General features: G+C 40.6%; 1 protein-coding gene across 1 annotated transcript; it reads left to right on the plus strand.

Annotated features, from left to right (window-relative positions):
• Nucleotides 1-2,134: 2,134 nt before the first annotated feature.
• On the plus strand, nt 2,135-19,238 carry TMEM192 (transmembrane protein 192). The gene is made up of 6 exons (XM_010586075.1): nt 2,135-2,219; nt 5,135-5,391; nt 7,777-8,041; nt 10,103-10,237; nt 14,626-14,728; nt 17,651-19,238. The coding sequence occupies exons 2-6, from the start codon at nt 5,275-5,277 to the stop codon at nt 17,772-17,774; spliced, it is 744 nt and encodes a 247-aa protein (XP_010584377.1). The 5' UTR covers nt 2,135-2,219; nt 5,135-5,274; the 3' UTR covers nt 17,775-19,238.
• The last annotated feature ends 862 nt before the right edge of the window (nt 19,239-20,100 follow it).

Raw genomic sequence — 20,100 nt, forward strand, 5'->3', positions numbered from 1 at the left:
GGCTTTTGGCAGCTGTGGTTTTGGTTCGTCCTAATTAAATGAATTGATCTAATTAGGACACTTACTAGATTTTTCTTAATGCCACATTGACTGCATGGCATCATCATCTTTCTTGCTTTAATCCCCCTCCTCCCCACATTGCCTGCAATAATATCTACTCAGGGAGGTTGTCATCCAGTGCTTCCTAACGCTAGCCATACTCCAGGATGCAGAGATGGATTGTAGCTGGTCTTGCAGTAAGTAATGTGGTCAAACGTGTTCTGATAAAGCTCTGTCTGTGAAGGAGTGTGCTGATCTGGCATGGTACTGCAGAAGTGGCGAGTTCACCTGTTCTCATGGGACAAAGGATATTGTCCCAAGGGGGATCACTGTCTTTCTGGGAGGTGTGAGCTGTTAACTCTCCTATTAATTTTGTGATAGGGAAGAATGAGGCAAGGTATCTTGGCTGCTGGAGTGCTGGTCCTGAACACTTATTTTGGGAGCTTAAAATTATACCTGGCCCCTGAAAATGGGGGATGAGGGACAGAGGGCATCTTTGTACTCTTGCTTCTGGATTTTATGTTGGTGACATAAGAGGAATGCCATTTGTAAACCTTTAGGTCCACAGTAAAAGGTCATCTTACCAGGCAGGTATTTCAGCAAGGGTTGTTTACAGTCAAAGGCTAGGCTAATTAAAAGGTATCAAATAGGTGCGGGAGGCCTGTTCACACTCCTCTATGGTTGGGCAAGTGTGGCATTCACAGTACTAAAATAAAACTGATTGCTGACTGAAATAACCCTTGATGACTAGTTCCTTCACTGCAGGCAGCCATCGGTAGGTGAAGTAACACAGGGGAGCCAATCTACATTGTCCCGGTTAATATGAAGTATAAACGTAGGTCTAATCTCAAAACTTCTTTCTCTTGTGCTAGTGTCTAGGAGAATGACAAGCCTCATTTGTCTTGAGGCTTATGCTGCTTTCTGCCATGGTGAGGAGAAGTCCTTGTTTTAAAAACAGTAAATATCCCAGTGAATCCTGGCATGTCTCTCTGAATAGTCAGAAGTCTGGAGTGGGATGGGGTCTGCCCTTGTCTTGTTCTGGGCTGTGGTTGGTATCACTCGGGAGAAGAGTGGTCAAAATTTCTTTGGGAATCTTGAGTTTCTTTGTCTCTTGAAGAAAGCAAGTCATAGCATGGGACATAATAGCATGCTAAGAGGGAAACTTGAGCAGTTTGAGCATGGGGGCTGTGTATGTTCAGCTTAAGATGCATTGAATGATTGTGTCCTGGCCTGGAAGAGGCAGAGATGCACGGCAGTGGGGCAAGTTTCTTGCCCACAAGGAAAGGTTTTTCCCTCCACCCATACTTAGTTTTACCTTTTAATTGAAAAAAAAAAAAAAAAAAGGTACCTCTGGAAACTTACATAGCCAAAACATCTGAACTGAATGTGAAATCAAAGCCCCAATACTCAGTGCCAACATGAGAAGTAAGGGCTCCATGCTCTCTAGTGAAAGCAGAGAATGTCTTGCCCAGCACTTGGTAGTGTCTTCTTTCCTCTGAACTGCTGCTTCTTTCTTGTCTGGGTTCAGTTTGAACTACTGCTGCAGGCGTTTTGATCTCAGTAGTGTCAGTGGCTGAATCACTTGAAACTGTTACTGGTACACTGCAGCTTTGTTATTGCCTCTAACTGTAGTTGGACAGAAGTAAGAATAACAATGATTTTTGCAGTACCTGTATAAAGTATGTGAGAGACGCTTTAATTGTTACTACTTCCACCTTTTCACATAAATGTACTAATACTTCAGGCCTCTCTCAGGACTGATGCTCAAATACTTGTGATACCTTTTAAAGACTAAAGTTCCTGAAGACTCAGTGTGATGCTGGGAGGTAGATTACTGTCAGATTCTTCAGGGACTGAGTTGTCTCATAAAGATGTGATGAGAGTTTACCTAGAATTTAAGAGCTTGTCTCAAGATGATAACCTAGTTTTTTTTTTCCCCAAACCTTGATTTGCTAATGGGAAACTGCTAAAACTTTGTACTTTACTTTTAGAGCTTACCTGTTACTACTCTTTGCCCTCCCCTTCTGTTCCAGGGTTCCTTGGAAATAACACAGAGTTTGGAAGATGATCCTCTACTGGATGCACCGCTTATTTCATCTCATACGTTGCATTCCCAGCTGAGGCCAAGATTTCATGCTATCCCAGCAGTTCTCCTTGCCAATTTTCTGTTGCTAATACATGTAAGTTTAAGAAGCATGATTTCCTTATGAAAATTTGCTGTCTTTATTCTCAATTCTTACTGTTCACATGGACAGAATGCTCCAGAGATTTGCATACACTGTTCTTCCAAACCAGTGAAGTCCTATTTGCCTATGCATTTTGATAGGCTACATGATACTTGCTGTGTTCTTGTTCTGATTGTTTGTTGACACTAACATGCTATGACACATCTTGTTAGGAAGAAAGGCCTTTGAAATAGTAGTTCTTCTATGCTGTTGGAAATGTACTTTTAAAATAATATTACTGCTGTAGAAGTGCTTATACTAGTTGTAGAGGGCTAAGATAATTTTGATGCCATGCCTTCTGGAGGCTGGACTTAATTTCACAGGGAAGACTTATGGTATTTCTTATGGTAACTAAACAAGTAAAGTTGGACTTGCTTCAGGAGTTTCAGATGGTAGTAGATGGAAAAATAAAGGAATCCAAATGTTACTTTGTGCTTTGACTGACTTCTGGGGGTTAAGGGTGAAAAGTACAGATAAAGGGGCAGATCTTGTATCTAACAGTATGAAGGCCTTTTTGAGGGTGGTTGTTGTGGTTTAAGCCCAGCTGGCAACAAAGCAGTGCAAAGCCATTTAATTTACTACCAATCAAATCAAAACAAGGATAATGAAGTAAAACTAAATCTTAAAACACCTTCCCCCCTCCCCTCCCTCCTCCCTGGCTCAACCCCACTCCCAGTTCTCTCTACCTCCTCCCCTCCAGTGGTGCAGGGGGACGGGGAATGGGGTTGGGGTCAGTTCACACCTTGTCTCTGCTGCTCCTTCCTCCTCAGGGGGAGGACTCCTCACACTCTTCCCCTGCTCCACCATGCGGTCCCTTCCATGGGAGACAGTCCTTCACAAGCTGCTCTGGTGTGGGTCCTTTCTGTGGGCTGCAGGTACAGACTGTTCCAGTGCAGGCTTTCCCATGGAGTCATGGCCATCTTTGGGGTGATCCTGGACTGCAGGTGGGCATCTGCTCCCCTGCTCCCCTCCATGGGCTTGGGGGACACAGCCTGCTGTCTCACCATGGGCTGCAGGGGCAGCCCCTCCTTGGGTGCACCGCTTCCCCCTCCTTCATCACTGACCTCGGTATCTCCATAGGTGTTTTTGTCACATTCTACTCCCCACTGCAGGTTTCCCCTCTTAAATCTGTTCTCCCAGAGGTGCTACCACCATCACTGATGGGCTCGGCCTGGGCCAGAGGTGGGTCCGACTGGGAGCCGGGGAAGCTTCTACCAGCTTCTACAGGAGCCACCCTGCAGTCCCTCCCCCGCTACCAAAACCCTGCCACACAAACCCAGAACACTGGTAGACAGAAGTAGAGACCCCTGCCTATTAGTGAGTTTATCCTTGATAAGCTGAAGAGGCTTATTGTTGCTTGTTAGCGTGTGGAAACCTAACATGAAAAACAAGGGGTGAAGAGCTCTGATCCTTAGATCTAACTGAAAGGGTACTTGCATGGTGCTTAGGGACATGGTTTAGTGGTGGACTTGTGTCACAGAAACACTAGGCTGACAGTGATACGTTTTGAAAGTCACATTTTCTTTAATGATATCAAAAGGCAATGGTCAAATTGAACAGGAGTGTTATGTGATACTGAGATACAACAGCCAGATTGAACAGGAATATTGGGTTGTAAACACTGTGACAAACACAACTTCTTTACAGGTTCAGGATGTCAGTTGGGAACTATCACTACACAAACTGTAACCAAATCTAAGTTTAGAATGATGACTCAAAATGCGCATATCACTCACTGATAAGGCGAGGCACTCAATCCCGGGAAGTTTCCTTAGACGGTGTCCTGATCTAAGGGGAGAGTCTGCGACTGCAGACCCGCTGCTCTGAGGAAGGCTGGCTCCAAGGGGTCTTCTGGTGGGCTCCATTTATACCCTAGGTCGGATCGGGGCTTGTGGTCATATATGGTCGGGGGTCTAGAGACTTGTCTTGACGGAGGTGTTTTGTTGGATGAGGTGCTCCTGGTGGGCTCAGCTAGCTGGGGTATGTGACTTGTGTCACTCTGTGTAGTGACTCCAGTTGCCATGTGGGCTGGGTGGCTGGAACCCCAAACTGCAGCTTCTAGTTTAACCCTTTCCATGCAGCAATCGAGAAGTTTCAGTCCTTATGGGGGCAGGTGTACCTGCCACGACTTGGTAGTGTTAGGTGAACTGTTGACTTGATGATCTTAAGGGTCTTTTCCAACCTAAATGATTCTATAATGCCACTAATCTTGACCTGAAGATAGTATGTGTATAAAGCCAGAGAGTGCCCAAGACATGTATGTATGTGTTGCTAGCTGTTTTAGAGCTTCATTTGATCTCAAGTTAAAAAATGCTGCTCCCAATGCTCTGCAAAACATAGCCTCTGCCAGAATTTGAAAAGCACATACCAACCTCTAAGGTGTTTCTTTAAGCGGCTGCATAAAGCTGTTCAAACAATGTGCCCTAGCCTTCTAATTTTAGAAGTAACTGTTTTGTGGTCTTAGTAGTATCAAGAAATGTCCCTCTGTCCTAAGTCTACTTGACAGAAAGACTTCTGCTGTTCTGCTGAACAAACTACCAAAATTCCCAATGGAAACTGCCTATCCAGCCTTATTCCCTTCCCCTACTAGAACAACTCTGGGGCCATCCCATTAGGATGGCACTTGAAGTCTGCGTTACGAAGGTAGACACTGCCATTGGTAGTAGAGCAGTAAATGTTTTTTCTGCCTAGCCTTGGGGCCTTGCTATCTACTACCATAACCAATGTAGCCAAATGTCAGTCACCCAAATCCTAGGAAACTACTGCTTTTTCTGTCCCCACCAATTCCCCTCTCCTGCAAATGGAGAGAAGTGTGGGGAGGTGAAGAGAGAGAAAACTGCTGAGGCCTCTATCAACACACACTTTTCCAGGTAAAGTCTTGCTGCTATTGCTGAACCTGCTGCAGTGGCCACTTGGTCCTTGGAGCAAAATGGAGAAGTATCCTTTTCTGTTGGTGAAATACGGCGTTATAATTGCCACATGAAATGGTCCTGTCTCTCTCGCTGAAAAGATGGATGGGGAAAACCAGCTTAATGGATTTCCTTCCCCTCTGCTTCTGCAAATGTGCACAAACCTTGTGGAACGTGGAGACACCAGGTTAGCTTCTGATGCACAGCCTGCCAAAGGGGCAAGTATCCTGGAGAAGTTAAGCTATCACAGTATTAAGGGGTAGAGTTGTAATGCATCTCTAAAGTAATTTGTATGTAATGTGACGTATTCTCCACCCTCCTGTGCGAAAAAGTGGAGTTAGGTAGCAAATAGCCGCCTAGTTAGATAAAATTCTGGAGTGTGTGGGTAGGATATGCTAGTACGGTGGGGCTGGGTTTTGAGTGGCTTTCCTTGTGCCAAGCCTTGCTTTTCTGCAGGCTTCTGGCTCCTATAAGGAGACTGGAGAGCAATGTAAAGTGTACAGGCTAGAAATAATTCTTTTATTAACCCTGTCTTTCCTTAATCCCCTCTGTGTATGCACATACACAAACCTGAACTTAAATACTACTCTTTATAAGAGTAACTTTTTGCATATAAAAATCCCCTGTGCTGGGGTGAAGCACCTGTTGTTGGACTGCCCTCAAATGCAGGCAAAACATCTTCAATAGATGCCACTCTTAATGCCAGCTACCTGTTTCCTCTTGTATATGCTGCTGTAGTAGATTAGTAGAGCTGCAGTGCTAGGTCACTCCTGCTTGTGTCAGTTTAATATAGCCATTTTCTGTACTGAAATACATTCCTAACACCTGGAGGGAGTAGAACTAGATGCGTTACTGTTTTAAAATGGCAATCCAAACAGTAAATGGACCGGATAAAATATGGGTTATTCTTAGCTTTCTAAGAAAAGGTGGTGGTAAAAATAATACATTAAATGAATGTTTTGTTAATAAACCTCCCTCTTATTTAACTTAATCTAGCTACGTAACCCATCTCAAGATATTTTGAATTTAGTTTGCATTTGAAGTAATGGTCTTATGGATAATATAGGGGACACACTTTTCTTTTTTTTCCCTCCCACTTTCTACCCTGTCTGTCCTCTGTAATGTCTCTTTTAGGTATTGACAATTGTGTGAAAATTCTTCCCCTGTCTTCCTCCCTCCTCAGTTACCTAACTCTATTCACAACCACAGCAAGTGAAGGGCAGCTCCTATCAAGAGTAATTAAGTGGTTCTGAAAGGTTAATTTCTGTGAAGAAAGTTGCTTGAGAAATGACAAAAATAAGAAAAATAAGTTCAAGGGAGTGGAAAGGGGGTGGTAGGCTCTTAGATATGCAAAGAATTAAGTATGGAAACAAAGCTAGCAAATGGAAATCATACACTTTCCTCCATCTTCAGTTCTGATATGTTATTTCTATCAGTTATGAGATGCAGAACATTGGGCACTCCTTTTAACCTAAGTGTATGAGAGGTATTAGACAAATAATTTTGTCTAATTATTCAGGCAAATTATTTTTTTGTTGTTATTGTATATAGAAGCTCTCAATTTACTTCTATATTGGTGAGAGTTGTTTTTGTTTTCAGTTCTGCTTTAAAATATTCCTATTCCGTAGAATGAACCAGGATGAGAAAGTATCATATTCTTGTTCACTGAATGAAAACAGTAGAGAGTATTTTCTATGACAAAAACATTCTATAAAGATTTAAAAAAGCCCTGTGTGTATAGATATACTCCAGATAATGTGCACCCAAGACTCTACCTTTTAGTTGACCAAAAGATTGCTGATGATCACTGCTGATGCTGAAAACTTGGAGAAAAGTGTAGAAGACAGGAAAAGTTATGGCATAATGGCACTAGTCTGAAAGGATAAGTGTATATAGAATCTGACTATAGTTTGGTCATTCTGTCATAAGTGCTGAGCAAAATGGAAAAATCTGATAGTAAATATACTAAAGAATGATTACCAACTGTCAAAGATGCCTACCCAGTGTTAATAATTCACTTAAGTTACTATGATGATGTTTCACTCTTTTCTAATGTCACAACCTGGAGATCATCTTCAATGGATATAGTAAAGGGTTGATTTTCACTTACAAATTGTCAGTTTAAAGAAACATGTACTGTACCAATGAGCTATGAGGCTGTCCTGCAGAGCAGTAACAAGTGTAATTGAATGAGTCTAAAAAGATGAGATTCCTTTTTTTCTTGAGGGAGTATAAAGTTCCCCTCAAAGTAAAAAAGACATAGTAAAAGAGGGTCCAGAAATAGGATAAATTCACAATGAAGGGGAGACTCGGGGAACAGTGAAATTGATTTAGAGGAAATTCTGGGAAGAGTGGTGATCCTCAGCTCTGTTCTGGAGACTGGAAGACAATCTTACTACTTGGCAATTTTGGTCATCAGCATGTTCCCAGAATGACATGTAGTGGTTGTAGTAAGTGTCTAATGTTTTATACATTATCTCAACTCTAATGCAATCAATTCAGAAAATAATGCATAATGAATAAATTACATAAGCCTGTTTGGGGTTTTTTTTCATAGTTAGATGTTGACTTTAAGAGTTTTTCTCTCTTCCTTTCTCTTCCAGGTTGCTTTTGTTGTTCTAGCATTTTTAGCAGCTATGTTTTGTTCTTATCCCAATCCAAATCAGGATAAGTGTCCTGGAAACTATACTCACCCACTTAAAGTGCAGACTGTCATAGTCATTGCAAAAGTAATTCTGTGGATTCTGCATGTTTTTTTTGAACGATACATCCAGCACCACCACAGTAAAGTCAGAAGCAGAGGTTACTTCTCAATATACCGATCAACAAGACATCTAAAAAGGCTTCCACTGCTGATTCACTCCACAGGTGACGTGAACTAATTTTCCTGGTTTTTTTCTTCTAAAGCTTTAAATTATGACACAATAAAAGACTGAACATTTTATATATAAAAGTATATTATGTATTATGAACTTTTAAAAACCTGCCTATAAGCATTTATAAATAATACTTGTTTTAGTCAGATGGACCTCCTGACTGACCTTTCTGGCCTGCCAGATGCATGTTGTAAAGAACTCTTTGTAGTGGAAAAATACCCACAAGTCTGAGGTTGAGTAAAAGATCTAGTCATTCGCATCTAGTCTTCAGCCATAAAACATTCAGCCAGCAAGGTCTGTGTTTGACTGCTAATGATCTCAGTTTGCATATTCATTTGTCTAGTTAGGTATGTGGCAAAACTGCTAGTCCTTCCAGGAAGTGTGCTACTCTACTCTTTTCAAACTCAGCAATTCGTGTAGAAACAGATGAATTGCCTGTTGCTCAACAGCTGCCTGAAATCAGTAAAATAAGCAATTTTCTGATCTTCAGTGGGGCTATGTGTAACATTCAGCTCTACTTCTAACTGCCTTTTTCTACTTTCTATGGACAAAGGGTGGTATATGGGAGTGGTTTAACTCTATATATTCTAAGTTGCATCACTGTCCAGTAAAGCTGAGAGAAGTATTGGTACAATTAGCTGATGTAACTTTTCTAACAGAAACTACTTCAACAAATCTAAAATCCATCTAGGGGATTTTTCACACAGAAATAGCAGTGGAAAAGGGAACAGCGCTGGCTTTTACAGTATTCTTGCTTCTTATAATCCCACCTCCCTTCTGTAAATCTGAATAACTGGAGTAGAATATTTTTTTTTCCACCAGAACTGATAAGTTAAATGATCCTGCTTTATGTAAAACCCTAGCTTGCTTTCCACCCAGTCACTAAAAGAGCTAGTCAGTTTCAATGTGCAAAACTTCAGGCTCTGACCACTAGATAGAGCTCTGATGATAAAGATGTGTTTGGAGTGCAGTGACAAAATTGGGCTACAGCAGGCTTAAGGATGTTTCAGAAGAGAGTAAAAGGGCTATTTCTGCCTACTGCAATGTAATCTGGAGTACTTGGCCCTGTCTCCAGCCTTAGATGGAGCCCACTTCTCCCTTACCAGACAAACTCTGGGCATGTGTAAATGTTCAGGTGCAATCACTTGTGTGCTGTAGACTTTTGCTGTCTGTAGTTCAGAAGGTGGTTAGCTCTGTTACTGCGAACTCCCTGCCATGCTAATTGCTGCTGATACCACTTCCATCCTGACAGTTCAGTTGCCTAATGCAGTATGAAAGGGTACGGTACAGTTTGCTAGCGACATTAATGTTCTTAATACTCTTAGTGCTTTATCCAGACACTGGTTATAGCATTTCTACAGGAAAGAAAAGAACATTTCACACTCTGTATCAAAGAAGAGGGTGTGTAAAGAATTAAGAGTGTTTGTTAGGTCTGTAACTCAACACTTGCTCTCCTTGACTAATTGTGCTCATTTCAGTTAAACTTTCAGTAACTTGCAAGTATGAAAATAATAGCTAGGCAAGTGGAAGCCTATGCAAGTATCTCCCTGTGAAAGGAAGATATCTGGGCTTTTTGCTCTGCTAGCCTCATTGAAATACGCTCAAATCCACCACTTGAAGGAAAACACCCTCTCATTTTGAATTGACTGATGTGACCTCTTAAGAATTGAAAGAAATTAATAGTCTCCCAGCTGTTTTGGGGATGGGTGGCAGCAACGAGGCTAGAAACTGTTTAAGCTCACACATGTATATTAGGTATTTCTAGTGCATTTCTTCCACTCTTGTTTAAGTCAGAAAAATCTATGAGAAAACTCATAATTCTCTACCATTACAGTCAAATGCTGAAATGAAACTCATTTTACTGCCAGCAGTTGTAAGCTTGCATTACTTGTGTTAAGGAAATTAGCTGAAGAGGCAAGTATGGTATGAAATGGAAGAGCATTACTGAAATGTTGCAGCCTAATGCAGACACTGGGGATATGAGAGTTCTAAGTTATTTTCAACAGCTAATGAAATTGTTACACCTGTAAAATATATAACATTTGTTTTCTAGGTAATGCAGCCCTGCTTTTGATTCTGTCAGTGCAGCATTCCTTTCCTGATCGCAGTAAAGTGTACCTGTATCTTATACTGGGAGTCCTGGGCCTGGAGCTGATTAGCTCCCTGACATGCTTAGTGATTTACACAGGTGAGAGGCAATTTCTTGCCTTCTTGAGTGAGACTTATTATAGCTGCTACTCAACTGTTTTGTTTGCCCTCACAGTATCTCACTTTGGGTACCCCAAGACATTTAACTGCAGTTATAAATACAGAATGATTCTGTGCTTGTAGAAGGAGAACTAAGGCAAATACAAAACAAATGGGAACGTTGTCAGGCTTGATTTGGTCTCCAAGTGCTGCTAAATGAAAGTTCCATGTTACCTCAAAGCTGTTGATCCAGTGAAGTGGCAATAAATGCATAACTGTTGCAAAAGTGTACTGTGAACAGGCTTGTCTGTTTAGCAGTGTGTTCTCAAATGTGTACGCCACAAGCTGTGAAGCCGTAAGAGCTAGCTGGCTTAATCAGAACTGCTTCTGGGATATACATGTGGGACTTGCATAGTTGATAGTATAATTGTGCCTTACTGTCCAGACACTTCCTCTTTCCCTGTTCCCCCTCAAAAGCTTCAGTTCATCTTTGTCACTAAAATGGAAGATTCCCTCTAATGAATGTGGTGTTTTGTTTTTTTTAAAAAAAAACAAAAACCAAACAAAAAACCAAAAGCAAACAACTAACCATCCCCAAACAAACAAAAAACCCCCAAAACAGAACAAAAAAACATGGCTTTTAGAATCTGTGCTAATACTAAAATAAGATACTGCTTCATAAAACTGTGAGGCATTGCTTTGTACTGTCACTGTTGGCTTGTGAGGTTATCTGCTTTTAAGTTTGGTGTAACTTACCAGGACTTGATAAACCTTTTTCCATTAAATTATTGCAGAACTACCTAAAATGTTGATTAATAAATGCTTGAACAAAATAGTTTTTTCTCATCTCATCTTAAAAAACTATTTGGGTTTATGGCTTGCATTAACTCAAATGAAAATAACTGGGTTGAAAAAACAAACCAGCCAACACTGAAAAGGTACAAGATACTAAAAAAGGCTATTATTTTTGTTGCCTGAAGAAAACTAGAGGTGTTTACTGTGAAGTCCATGTCTGCTTAAATAACATGTAGTTCCTGCTCTTGAGTTAGTTTATACTCCTGCTTCTGAGATGCTGCTTTCTGATTATTTACAGATACCAACAAGGAGATGACACCTTAGCTAAGTAGCCTCAGTAGCACTGGTTTCTCTGGAGATGGGGCAGGGGGAACAAAACCAATGGGCAAAACTTAGTTTGCTCCTCACTTTTAAACAAACAGGAGGAAGGAGAGTGAGAATACCTCCTTCAGGAATGCATGAAGTGTAAAACTTAAAAGCCATTTCTATGGTAGTCAGTACTTGTGTTAATCTGACTTCTTTTGTAATTTCATAATTAGTAATTAATCTAGGATGTCTTTTTTAGGGAAGAAAACTTTGGTATGTTCTTGGTAATGTAATGACACAGAAATACTGCCAAGTAGCTTGGTCATCTAGGAAATAAAATCTATTTTTGACTCCTGCAACAACATTGAAATCAAAATGCAATAAGAAATAAGGTCCCAGCTCTAAACTACGTCCTTCTCTTACAACTATGTGGAGGCCTGAATGCTGTAGCTTGTCAGGCTTTCCTGTGAATGGACCAGCATGGCTCAAGTAGACTAACTGTCATCTGGAGGAATAAAGGCAATACTGAGGGAACGCAGGCATGGCAGTCCTAGAGAACTATTCCAAGAATGCTGGAGATCATCCCTTCTTTGCATACGCATACTTACTTTCCTGGGAAACTCAGGAAATAAGAGATAAATTGCAAAACTTTAATAGAATGTCAGGAATTCCAGTGAAGTGCTATTTTTTACCCTGAGGCCTCTTGGAGCCTGAAGAGCTACACTGTGTGTCCCTTACCCTGGCAGAAAAGGATAAGCAACTGCAAGAAAGTTGACATTGGTAGTAGTAAGGTCTGAGCCTGGACTTCCCTAAGAGCTCTCAAACTATCTTTCTGCTTATTTGTCACCAAAAGGGTCTTGTTTCCTAGCTTGTACTGTGCCAGTTCCTGTGCCCATGAAATCCATTAACCAATTAGGAAGTTGTAGGGTGCAATGTTTTGCTTTGCAGCTGGAGGAGGCTTGAAGAAGGGTCCAGTGAGTCCTGGAACCAAGGTGAAGGAGGGCAGAGCTGCACTGCTAGGAAGGAGTAAGGCAGTTCCTTTTGGCAACAGCGACTTTATTTCCTCAGCAGCCCCAAAACAACAGTCTAAGCTTCATTCTGTAAAGGTTGGTGTGCAAAACTAGGGTTAATTTTTATGTAACTTAACACTTGCCTCAAGATGAGGAAGACCTCAAATCATTCTAGGTTGCCTTTTCCAGTGGGTAATGTAATTTGTTTTCTTGTTTTCCATCCCAATACATGTTGAGGTAAGCTACAAGACTGCATGCGTGTCTGTCTCTTGTGCATAATGGTGGGTTTTTTTTAACATTTTAAGCATTCAACTAAAGCTTTACTGAAGCAAAATGTATGTATTTGGCCAGTTTTGAAAATAGCCTGAGAATCTGTATTAATAGTGACACTCAGATAACTTTTTTTCTCTCAAAGGCAGCAAAGTATGTGACTGGATGGAAGCATGAAGCTTCTTTAGTAGGATAGTTTTAAGGGCAGGCCTCTGCTCAGGGTTAGAGTGCCACTCTCCAAGGCAAGCACTTACTATCTTAACAGCTAGTGGTATCTGCTGTCAACTAATGTAGTGAGCAACAATGGGGAGATGAAGGTTGCTTTACACTAGCAACTCATCATCAACCCCTTTCTTGGAGGGAAGGTAGCACCGATTTGTACATTGTTTCTCCATGGTGGAATAATTATTTCTTTACTAGAATGAGGCATAAATGCTTATCTGTAGAAGGTTCATGTACCTGACTTATTTTCATTTAAATATTACTGCCTCACAAATGAAAGTGGTGGCATGGAATACCTGATTGTAATTCTAAATATTTCTTCTTGCTTGTTGGAGTTATCTTATGCATTCTGTGATGCCCAGTGTCCTGTGAAGTACTACTGCCTTTTTTAAAATTATCTCCATTCAGCAGTGTATGTGTATATAGCTGTAGGATGCAGAGGCAGGGATTCAGAAATCTACAAGGAATTGCTGTGACTGACCTATAACAGACTTGAAATATATAAGTCATTCAAGTGAGATAAATTTGAATGGAATGAAGTATGATACAGACAGCTCTAAGTGTTAGCTTACTATTATAAGTTTGTTACTGACAGGATAGGGAGTCAAGCTTTAAAAGGTTTACTAAATATATGTATTTAATTACTTTCTTACATACTTCTAATATCACTTGAATACAAGACTAATGTTCCCACAACCAATGCATGTTGGGAATTCCTTATCCATTCCTTCATGGCTTTATTTGTAGAGGAATACCACCATAGAAATAACTGACTTTTGAGCCTAAATGTAGTTAACCTCTGGAAGATCTTAGGATTGTTTCAGCAGGGTGGCCTGTAATAAGCCCCATCATATTATTTACTTCTAAGGACAGTCTTTGTCTGCTGCTGTAGTGTGGATTTCTCACAGAGCCAGACTGTAATGTTTTTAGTGGCATTAGGTGTATTGCTTCACAGGCAGCCCTAACTGCAGAGTCTTGAATGCATACTCTGGATCTCTTGGTACCTGAATCAGGATCTGATATTGAATGGCTTCAAATATTTTCAGCTTCCTTCCAGAAATAATGCAAAGGGTGCCTACAGCTTCTCCCACCCTCACCCATCCCACATCTGTTAAATTTAGTCTTAAACTGTATTCACAGATGCCCAGGAATGACAAGGTTCACAATGTGAAGCTGATTGCAGAGCCACTCTGGATTGAATAGTTAATGGCTTTCTGTAGCAAGTCTGCCCTAGTTTTAGAGCAGACAGACAAGCTGCTGCTTTATTGCAGGTAGTAGTTTTGATAAATAGTATTTATCAAAGAGCTTAAGTTAGAAGTTCTGACCTAGATACTAGTATCAAAACTTTTTAGAACTTTTTTTATGGCATGTTGCTTAATTTATGGCCTGAATTTGGAGACTGAATCTCAGTACCCTCTCAAAGGCAACTAAGGTTTCACCCTCTCAGGTGACAGATTAAACTTTGCAGATGTTAAGCAGTATGTTCAAGCTTACCCATTCAGGTCTTCACTGTGGTCTTTTAAGCAGCAGGGCCAAGGAAACAAACCAACCAACCCACCAAACCACCACTAACTTATAAACAAAGCCATTCCAGAAATAAGTAGAGATAAATTCTGCTTTTTCTTTCCTTCCTCTCCACTCCCCAGATTCTCTTATTGTCTTTCCATCTCCTAGCCTAAGGCAATCTTACAATCATTTGTTACAGATATTTTTCGTTTTTAACTTGGAGCCTGGTGATAAACGTTTTTTGGTTGCTTTCCAACTAATTTATAAAACTTTGTTGCAGTGAAAATAAGCAACTTCAATCGTGCGAAGCCAAGACCTGACATAATTGAAGAAGAAAAGATGTATGCCTACCCTAGTCACATTACCTCAGAAATTGGATTCAGGTAAGATTTTCTGTATTAAACTTGTGCTGTGTTCAGCCATGGTATACAGGTAACACTGACTAATATAATTGTACAACTTTCTGTAGACTTACATATAATGTTAGATCTGTCAACCAAAGCAGAGATGGGAATAATAGTTCTGAAAGAAACTATATGCTTAAGGCTGCCATTTTACATGCACAGATGAGAAGCAGCACAGTCTTGTACTTTCTACACAGTAATGGCAATTTGTTGTGATACAGAAATCCTCAAACATGAGGACAGAATTTATTTGACCATTTACGGCTGGTTGCGTGAATCTTTAATGTGCTATAAATAACTGTGCTGAATCTGGTTTAGTTGACTTTATATGGGAGTTTGAGGAAAGATACTGGTGTCTTATACTGTTACTTAAAGTATGCCTACAGAAGCCTAGCTGCTTCAACCAGTTCTTTCAGGGAAGGAAATATGTTGTGGGCAGTTCATAGATGAAGAAGAAGAAAACTTTGCATCTTTGTTCTGTGCCAGCAGTTGGATATGAGATTCCAGCAAGCGATTTGGAATATATTTCCAGTTTGGGAAGGAATTTAAAGGTGGGTGGGGCACTTAAGAGGTAAGGAAGTTCTCAGTGAGACAGAGAAGCTATCCAACATTAACCTCACAAGCACTGAGACTCACTGATTGTTTGCCCTTTGTGTACCTTCTGACTGCTTGAACATCTTCCAGTTGCTGAAATGAGTCTGGTATGACTTAACAAAAACCAATCATCAAAACTAACTTGGATTTCCATATAAGAATTTATTTAGGAATTTTCTAATACAGCATTACTTGCTTCTCTATGTGAGTCTTAGTAAAAAGTTGAAGTGCGGAGATGACTAATACTTTGGCACTTCCCCTAGTGTCACAAATGCAGCATGCACATGCTTTTATGGAACTTGTAAGTAGATATCCAGGATACAGGAAGGATTTAGAGTTGTCTTGACTTTTGATACAATGTCTGATTTCCATCTTGATAGGAACACCATGGTGAATGCATGGTGGACCTCATTCCTTTCTCATTCAGCTTCTCCCCTGAGAAATTCTCAAGTGCCCAGGGAATGAGTCTGCAACAATGACCAGCTGAGGAAAAGACTCTGATTATTTTTGATTAAAGAGTGCGAACTTCCTGTGAGAACTGATTGCAAAACAGTTATTTTAATTCAACTCTATACAACTCTGACTCTCTTTCCCTTGAGAGTTAAGGTCTATTGAAAAGTGAATCCTGTCAGCCCTTCAGTTGACCCTGGTGATAAGAATGTTTTTTGAATATTATGACCTCTACAACCTAAGCTACTCATCAGGACCTCTTCTGGTGCTTTAAGTTGGTAGTACAGATTACTCGTTACAGTTGCAAGCTTTCTGTCTACAAAACTCATTTTCTTTATCTTTTTCAGTTTAACTACAGTAGGTTTTTAATTGGATTTAAGCTTTTTTTCCACTCTAGCTATCCTCCTCAGCACTTTCTAAGAACTATGAAAAGGGCAAAATCCTGTGTCGTGGTTTAACCCCAGCCAGCAACTAAGCACCACGCAGCTGCTCACTCACTCCCCCCCATCCAGTGGGATGGGGGAGAAAATCGGGAAAAGAAGTAAAACTCCTGGGTTGAGACAAGAACGATTTGATAGAACAGAAAAGAAGAGACTAATAATGATAATGATAACACTAATAAAATGACAACAGTAGTAATAAAAGGATTGGAATGTACAAATGATGCGCAGGGCAATTGCTCCCCCCCCGCCGACCGGCCCCCAGCTAGTCCCCGAGCGGCGATTCCCTGCCCCCCCCCCTTCCCAGTTCCTAAACTAGATGGGATGTCACATGGTATGGAATACACCATTGGCCAGTTTGGGTCAGGTGCCCTGGCTGGGCATGAGAAGCTGAAAAATCCTTGACTATAGTCTAAACACTACTGAGCAACAACTGAAAACATCAGTGTTATCAACATTCTTCACATACTGAACTCAAACCATAGCACTGTACCAGCTACTAGGAAGACAGTTAACTCTATCCCAGCTGAAACCAGGACATCCTGCAAGGCTGAGGAGCAACTTTCTAAGCTCCAAAATGCTCGTGCATGTACTAAGAGGGCAGATTCCCGAGTCAGCTAGGAGAAAATAATGTGTAAGGGAAGACTGGAATATGCTCAGGCATCAGTACTTGTTCATGCTGTATTCTTAAAAGGCCTAATTATAGATTTGACAAAATTCTGTACTTTTTACAGATTTTTCTCAATTAACTCAGCTTTACTTAATGCTGCAGTGTTACTATCCTAGTTAAAATGAGGGATGTCTGAAAGCTGGAGATACTTTAAGTGGGAGGTTAGCTGTACATGAGGTTGTAGACCTGAAATAGCACAACTGGTGCTGATCCTGTTATGGTATTGTGACAGATAATATCACTGTATATAGTAGTATATCATCTATGCTATGGCAGGTTAATCAAGAAATTTCTGTCTTAAACAGCTTATGATCCCCACAGCTGAATAAAAATACTATGCCTGCTTAAAACAAGCTTCCTAATGTATTTGGAAAATGTGCCATGGATTTCTTAGTATAATTCTAGCATCTTGTCTGGCTCACTAACTTTTAAGTTTGTTAAATAGTTAGAACCCTCATACTACTACAACTTTCCTGTAAGTGGCTAGCAGGAAATACATTACTCGATTATGTATACATGGCATGAAGTTTAGCCAAACTTTTTTCTCTTCCTGCCTTCTCATGTAAAATGAATGTTAAACATAAAGGTGTTGTAGATTGCCTCCTCCCTCAAAAGTTAGTTGAGATCAACAAAAGTAAAACTCAAGGAAGCAACTTGTCAGAGCTAATTAACAAATACTTAAACATTTCATATGTTAGAAAGCTGCTGTCACTTACTGAAACCCATACTCACTTTTGTTATTTCAAGGGAAACTTCAAGTTTAGAAGAGATAGTTGAGAAGCAAGGAGATGTAATAGAATATCTTCAGCGACACAATGCACTGCTCAGCAAGAGACTATTGGCAGTAACATCTCAGCAAATCAAAACTTAACAGCGTTTGGAAAACTGCTGCTGGAGCTCTGGAGGGAACATGAGGTAATGTAGTATCCAGACTGATTTGTACAGATGACTTCTTCAATCGTCTTTCACATTTTGAAATAGAAATTAAGCTGGAAGGATAAGCTCTGCATGCACTATAAACCTGTTACAACTGGACACTGGCTCTCTTCAAATCATCAGTTCTGAAAAAAAGTTCTGGAGGTTCAAGGATTTTTAATTCCTAATAGGGTAAAGTAGGACCTGAGGTAATGGTTTCAGCTTCATTCAGTTGTCGCTATTATTTTGTACTGCTGTAACCTTTGAGCTTCAAACTACTAAAGTATTCTGTATTTCTAGAAAACAAATTTGTATTCTAGAAAAAACTTGACTTTGCAAAGGATGCCTTTTCAGTTTCTGGTGCTGTAGCTGAGACTAGATGTGTTCTGTCACTGAGTCCCATTACTTCCAATGTTAGAGGTGGTGTACTTCAATAATCCTGTACAAAGTACATACTTGCTTTCTAGATCAGTCTCCTTTTCTCCTTTGTCAAGAAAAGGAGTGAAACTGTTGCCTGTGCCAGGGGGGAAATTCAGCATCCAATTTAGGATTTAAAAAAAAAAAAAAGCGGTGGGTGCCCTAGAAATGCAAATATTACATGTAAGTGTGTGGTATAAAACATGTCATGATAAGCAATTTGAGCAGTTGTTCAGAATTCCGGCTTTAAAACCTGTAAGAAGAGGCATCTTAAGGGCTGATGACTTTCCTATTACTAGGAGCCTGTCAGCTAATAATCAACAAGATTCCTGCTCTGCTGACTGAACTAACTTAATACAAAAAGTTTTTTCTTTGACCTAGTAACTAACTTGTGTTGAATGGGTTTAAAGATCCTGTTAAAGATGCATCAGTTACATGCATCCTTGCTCGTGACTTACAAAAAAAGTCAGCGTCTTGATTCAAAAGCTAAAATGGTGTATGTGGGGAGGTAAAAAGCAGCAGAAGACAGAAAGGACTTCTAGAAGTTGGAGAAACAAGAATTTTTGGTTCCATTTCATGGATTTATTGGGAAGGCTGGTGAAAGAACCATTCTGTTCTGGGTACTATCTTGTCTACCAATGTAGACCAAGAATTATTTTAGAAGCTGATACCTCTGTGGGGACAGGGTAATCACTAGTCTAAACTGGGAAGAAGGCTCTCATGAGGAGTGGTCTTGTAGCTGAGTATAAGAAAAACAAAAGAAAATTAATCCATCCTACTTTGGTTCTAGGGCACAACTTTAGAAATAACTAAACTGTTTAGGGTGCAACAAACATGGGGATGGTCTCATTTAACAGAAAACAATAAATATTGGAGGTCTTGCTGCTATCCAACACTATACTGTTCTCCTTAAGTGTTGTTTCTTGAAAATGCAGCCAGGATTTTATAATATACATGTAAGGAATAGAAATGTTTTTGTTTTTAGAACTCAGGTTTTGATGTGATTGGGTATATCAATTTATATAATTTCTATGAAAAGCAGTAAAATGTGACTGTGAAGTTCATGCACAATAAATGCAACTAAGGAGAAGTGTGAATTTTGTCATTTCTAAGCTTGCATTATAGCTGGTGAAGAGTGTTCCAAGGGGCAATCTGTGCAGATTTTCTGTTATGCTGAAGTTCTCACAGCACAGTTTTGGTGCTTAAAACTTGCCAAAAACTGTTTTGACAAGGATAGCTGTGCACTTTAAGTTTTATTCTTTTCTGGGTGATGTTTTTCCATTGCACTTCAGACTTTCCCTGCTACTCCTGTTTCTCTCCAACATGGAGGAACAGGCTGCATAGTGTAGCAGAACAACTTTACTGTCTCTTGAAGGCATTGCTCATACCCTCCTCTTCTTCATGACTGCTCAAGGTAAAACTTGGCTTAACCAGCAGTTTTTGCTTTCTGTGGAACATGGCAGCTGGAGAGCAAAGTGCGGGTTGGTTGGTGTGTGTGAGCATGCACATCTCTTGCCCTTTGCAATTCATGGCTCTTCGTAAGTACACAAATGATTAACACCTTGCAACACCCCCCCCCCCCCCCTTTTTGTATCTTTATCATACCCTCGCTGTATCTTGTTTTCGTAGTATCTTAAGCTTTTTTGGGGGGGAGAGGCGCTTCACACTTGTACATGCTCCACCTAGGAGCTAGCTCTCTTTCCTACTCGCCCTCCACACGTTCTACCCTCCGGCCGCGGTCGGGCTACGAAGAACGGCCGCCTAGGAGCCGCCGGAGCGCGGCTGCCGACCCGCCCGGCTGTGACGCCACGCCCTCGTTGTGATGTCACGGCGGCGCGGCGCGGCATGCCGGGTGTTGTAGGCCC

This window comes from Haliaeetus leucocephalus, unplaced genomic scaffold, assembly GCF_000737465.1.
Source record: "Haliaeetus leucocephalus isolate CR32 unplaced genomic scaffold, Haliaeetus_leucocephalus-4.0 Scaffold140, whole genome shotgun sequence".
In the NCBI taxonomy this organism is placed as follows: Eukaryota; Metazoa; Chordata; class Aves; order Accipitriformes; family Accipitridae; genus Haliaeetus; species Haliaeetus leucocephalus.